General features: G+C 44.1%; 1 protein-coding gene across 4 annotated transcripts in view; it reads right to left on the bottom strand.

Moving 5' to 3' along the window:
• The window catches only part of Henmt1 (HEN methyltransferase 1), a 25,475-nt gene extending 21,722 nt beyond the window's left edge, over positions 1-3,753 (bottom strand). The window contains exons 1-3 of one of the 4 annotated variants that reach the window (XM_029554712.1): positions 3,375-3,753; positions 2,407-2,488; positions 570-698 (exon numbers count right to left, since the gene is read on the bottom strand). In XM_029554712.1, the coding sequence (XP_029410572.1) occupies positions 570-698; positions 2,407-2,433 (156 nt within the window). In that variant the 5' untranslated portion in view covers positions 2,434-2,488; positions 3,375-3,753. Of the gene's footprint in view, positions 1-569; positions 699-2,406; positions 3,022-3,198; positions 3,274-3,374 lie in introns of those variants that run through there. The other 3 variants (XM_008850429.3, XM_029554709.1, XM_029554711.1) reach the window with 3 other exon arrangements.
• Positions 3,754-5,586: the final 1,833 nt, after the last annotated feature.

Genomic DNA, 5,586 nt, shown 5'->3' with positions numbered 1-5,586 from the left:
TAAATAAATAATAAATAAGATCTTTCCATAATTAAGCCAACCTCAGGGTTTAAAAAAAATGGTATGTCCCCTTCTTAGGACTATCCTAATGACTTTCCTACTTTGTTTACTCCTCCATGGTAAAAAAATAAAAATAAAAATAAACACAAACTCTGCTTAACTCTGAAACACCGGAGGATCTTATGGTCAAGGTCTTCTTCCTACTGCAATAATCCTTTCCAAGTTGCTCCTGCTGGACACAGTTGTGGTCTCAGCTCCAGGAAGCTGAGGCAGGAGAATCACTCGAGTCCAGGAGTTATTTAGAGGTCAGCCTAGGCAACATAATGAAACCACATCTCTTTTTTTCCTTTTTGACGGTTTTCTACTTGTACACAATATATCTTGATCATATCCACTCCCCTGCCCCCAAATCTTTCAAGCCTATCCTGGGACTGGGGATGTATCTTGGTTTGCCTAGCATGCCAAAGCCCTGGTCTGAATCACTAATACTGCAGGAAAATAAAGTCTATCCTTATTAGTATATTTGACAAACCATTTTAATAGTTAATTTCTTGAAAAGAGGTAATTACCTTCTTGGGTTCATGGCGGTCCACTAAATCTCTAACGAACTCGTACCGTTGTTTGTATAATGGCGGTTTAAACCTAATTACTTTCTCTGGACAAACTTCTTCAAAATTACCACCAACCACACTATTGCACTGAAAGATTTAAGACAAACCAAAAACAAAATCTTAATCATGCATTGCTTTAGAAATTTGAGAAAAGAACAAAAAGATTTCTCCTCTTCAATCACTTTAGGGCAACAGCAGCCTCCAAACACCCCAATTCTAGAATCATTAGGAAAGCACTGCACACTCCCCTCCTCCCATTAGTATGTGACAGCTGGGCATCATTCTTAGGCTAGCTTAGCTTTAGCTGAAGGGTACATTACTAATTAATGCACTTAATAATACCAGTTACAAACCTCCTAACCACAGTGAACTGCCAAAACCTATGTCCAGATAGACAGGAGACTGGAAAATGTTTGGCTAACCAAAGGCTCTCTCAACCTCCCCAATCTTTACCCAGGCTTCTCTAAGGCCTCTTTTCTAACAGGTGTTAATCCAAGTCCAAATCCCAGTCTTTGGGCTGCAAAGCCCAGTTTTTTCAAGAATTCTGCTAAATTGGGGGCTGGAGAGATGGCTTAGTGGTTAAGAGCACTAAGCACTGGGTGCTTACAGAGGACCTGAGTTTGATTCCTAGCACCCACATGGCGGCTAACAACCGAATATAACTCCAGTTCCAGGGGATCTGACACCTTTCTTCTGACCTCAGTGGGCATTGCACAACACGGGTGCACTCACATACATGCAGGCAATACACCCATACATATAAAATAAAATAAAACATTTTAAAAATTCTGCCAAATCATTTTAAAAAAAATTTCTCAGCCTTGATAGCTGATCGTCTTTACCATCTAAATTGATCTGATTTCTTATCCTAGGCCCAACTTTCCCACATCCTACTCCTTGCTTATATATCCCTGCTACTCTTGCTTTCCTCTTCCAGGGTTAATGCTACTGTGGTGTTGTTATTACAATAGTCCTAAGTCAGAATAGCCTTTTCTTTGACAGACCCCAAGAAAAAAAGCAGGATTTATTAAATTTATCTGTAACAGAAGTTCCTATATCCCAGTCTTATAAAGTAAAACAAACACCCTTCATATCTAGGATAAAGGTGTCCAATAAAAACCAAATACAAGCAGAAGCAGGACAGAGATTAGTGGCAGACCACTTGTCTTACATGGCTGAGGCCCTGAATTCCATCTCCAACAATACAATAAAACACAGCCTGCATATGTGTGTGTGTCGGGGGGGGGGGGTTTTGTTTCGGCTGTGCTAGGAATGGAATCCAGAGTCTCACACTTGCTTACGACAGGCAAGCAATCTGCCACTGAGCCATACCTGCAGCTACAACATCCATTTTTAAGCTTAATCAGGTTTGAGTTCAGTTCCTTCCTCAGTTGCTCTAGCCACATTTCAAGAGCCTAGATGCTACGTACCTATTGCACAGCACGGATATGCAGCCTAGGTATTCCAAGCATGGTTCCTCAAACCTGTATCAGCTTCCTGGAAACTATACAAATGCAGTCTTGGGCTTCACCAGAGCTCAAACATCTGCACTTTAAAATCTCCAGGTGACCCCTTTGCACATTTATGTTAGAGATAGTAGCTTTTTTTAAAATAAATAATAGCTGTTCTTTTTACTTTATATACATCAAATGTGAACATTTCATCCATGTTTGCTTTATTCAGTTCAACACTCTGGGAAATGCTAGGGCCTAAATAGGATGGCTTGTGCTTGTAATTTCTTCACAAGTACACCTCTCCAAGAGCCATGCAGGTGAATAAGAAGGATGGCATTTACCTGTATGATCTCTTCTTCCAATTCCATAGTTTCCAACTTTTGTTGTCACGCACACACAAAATAAAGATATGTCCTCCAAGCTCTGTATCAGAGAATCAGCAGCAACTTAGCTTTGTAAATACCAAATAACCCGTTTTTACAAGAGATGCCTAGAAGACACAACAGCTCACATGCAAAAGAGAATGTAGGGCAGATCTTCTTGCCTGTTACCATTTGCCCACAGAATGTATGCAGTAATTACAGAGGCATTAACAACAGGTTCAGAAAGCATAACTTTTCCCTATACCAAAGTGTAATAATCCTGTTCCATTTACCATTAGTTCAGTATGATCAGACTCCTAAGTTTGGCCTATTTCAACCTCAGGCTGTAGATACTGCTCAGTTAGTAGTGTTTACCTAGCAAGTATGAAGCCCTCGGTTCAATTCCCCAACTCCACCTAACGCCAGCCATAGTGGTGTGCCTATGATCTCAGCACCTTCAAGAGGTGATGGTGGCAGGCGGTTCAGAAGTTCAAGGTCATTCTCAACTTCTCAACCTCACCCACACTGCTTTCTGTAACTTACAAACATCATCCAAATGAAACTACGAAAAGGGAACATTCTCTTAATAAGCAAACAATGACGCAACACCAATTCAGTTCCCTCACGGACCTGAATTTGGGGGTTCTATTGCACATTTCCAACACCTAGAGTTGAGCCTGAAACCTAACCAACAAATCAACCACTAGCTTTCCGAGTAACTTCACGACTAGAGAGTCATCTCTAAGGTGCATCAGTCCTGGCACTGCTTACCCTGGAGTAAAGAAGCTCCTCCAGTGCAGAAAGTAAGCTGGGAGAATGGAGCATCCCCAGCCCCACGTAGCTGCGGCCCCGCCCCAAGACACCCACGCAGCCGCACTGCCGGACTCTAGCCGCGGCCGCCACACACACACCGCCCCCCGTACCGCTCCCCCATGCGCCGCCCACACCTAGCCAGGGTTTCCCGGCGCCCTCAGGGTCGTTGCTGGGTATGCGAAGTCCGCCCATGCACGGCTCCAGCCCTGCAGGCTCCCGACTCCACAGTGTCGGTTTTGGATCACTTAACGGCCGCTGTGGCGCATGCCCCGAAGACATTTTCCAACTCTTCCGAACCTTGGGGACCTGGACCCTCGGGCCCCTTGATATCCCCGGCTCTCACGCTGCTGGGATCCGCCCGGGCGGCGACTGTGGGCTGCGGCCCAGGCGGCCCACCAGGCTGCTGGATCAGCGGCTGTTGGGTGCGTGGCGCCCCGGGTGCGAGGCTCCTCGTGCATGGCAGAGAAGTGGAAACCGCCCTGGCCAATAGCAGGCCACAGAAGAGGCAGGTGGGCTCAGCGCGAACATGCTGGGCCAGAACAATTAACTGCATGAGGGCCTTTAGGGACCCTGGGCTGGGTAAAGTTGATCCCCAGCCGCCTAAACTAAGAAAAATACTCTTTCAGGTCCCAACACCCCAGCTGTTTATGGTTTGGGTTTTGTTTTTGTTTTGTTTTTTTTAACCACACACAATGTAAGGAAGTGATGTCAGAAAACTTGCTGTAACTTGCCCATCTTCCCTTGGAGACTGGACTTGACAGTTTCCTGTGTGCAGCCAAAGGTGAGAAGAGCTCAGCTGGGGGGGAAAAAAAAAAAAAAAAACTGTTTTAAGCTGACCCACGTGCATTCTTGTAATCCCAGTATTTTGCAAATACAAGGTGGAGGCAGGATCAGGAGTTCAAGGTCATCATCAGCTACCTAGTAACTTGGAGGCCAGCCTGGGTTGCATGAGACTTTTAGTCAATTGAGTCCAAAGCTGGTGTTTACTACTGAATAGCCTGTTACTATACCATAACTGAGCTGGACGTGGTGGTGCATGCCTGTAATCTCAGCACTAGAAGTTAGAAGCAAAAGCATCAGTTTAAGCCCAGCTTCAGTTATTTAGAGTATGAAGCAAGCCTTGGCTACACACACTCCTATCTTTAAAAAAAAAAAAAAAAAATTTTTTTAAGCCATGGTGGCTGAAGAGATTGCTCAGGTACTGCTCTTCCAGAGGATACCAGTAAAATTCCCAGCAACCATGTCAAGCATCTCACAGTCACTGTAACTCCAGCTCCTGGGGGATTCAACATCTCTGACTTCTGGGGGCACATGCACTCATGTGCACATACCCACACACAGACATACACATATTCACATAATTTAAAATAAAAACAAATCTTTTTCTTTTTTAAAGCCATAGGCAGGTGTGGTGGTGCTTGCCTTTAATCTCGGCATTCAGAAGGCAGAAGCAGGTGGATCTCTGTGACATGGAAGCCAACCTGATCTACATAGCAAATTCTAGGCCAGCTGGGGCTACAGGGAGACCAACCCTGTCTCAAAACAAACAAAACACCATAAATGAAATATTAAATGTATTTTCAGATACTCAGTGACTATGCAAATTCGTAGTGCTAACAGTTATGTTAGAGTAACAATAAAGGACCATTAAAAAAGAGAGAGAGGAAGGAAGGAAGGAAGGAAGGAAGGAAGGAAGGAAGGAAGGAAGGAAAACTCATCAAGAGAATAAAATCTCTGGCCTGGGTGGGAACCTGACATTCCAGTTGGACCAGATGGATCATCTGCCCAAGGAAGGACCCCCCAAGAAGGCCAGTTCACCTTAAGCCATGCTTAAGAGACAGGTGGAATAATTAGTTCTTTAATGAGATACTGTACTGTTCCTTCCCAGAATCTCCACCTCTATCACAGTAGCTTACTGGCCACAGCCACAAACTCTTTTAAGTCTTCCCACTCTTCTGAGTTACTCAGAAAAGCATAACCTCCCCTTTTCTGCTTTCTCTTTTCTAAGCATGCTGTCTCTAACACTTCCCACTTCCCCAACATTTTTGGATTCCTTACTTTCTATCTAAAGCCCCATTCCTTACCAATGTGGCTACTTGTCTTCCCCGTGTCTACCCTCCAATGCTGTGTTAAACAGTATACCTTTCCTTTTTCCTTCTCCCCTCCAGTCAGCTGCTGAGATTTACAGCTTGCCTGCACTGGAGGTTTTCTTTTCAACCCTAATAAAATTTTCCTCAAGCTTCCACTTGAATTCAATCTTAAATTCTTTTATAAATGAGACTAAGAATCCCAAGAAGAGACCCCAGCTTCCCCTTTATATCAGTTATAGGATAGCACAAAGATAAG

This window comes from Nannospalax galili, unplaced genomic scaffold, assembly GCF_000622305.1.
Source record: "Nannospalax galili isolate Female #2095 unplaced genomic scaffold, S.galili_v1.0 scaffold5, whole genome shotgun sequence".
NCBI lineage: Eukaryota > Metazoa > Chordata > Mammalia > Rodentia > Spalacidae > Nannospalax > Nannospalax galili.
This window is presented reverse-complemented; position numbering and strand designations above follow the sequence as displayed.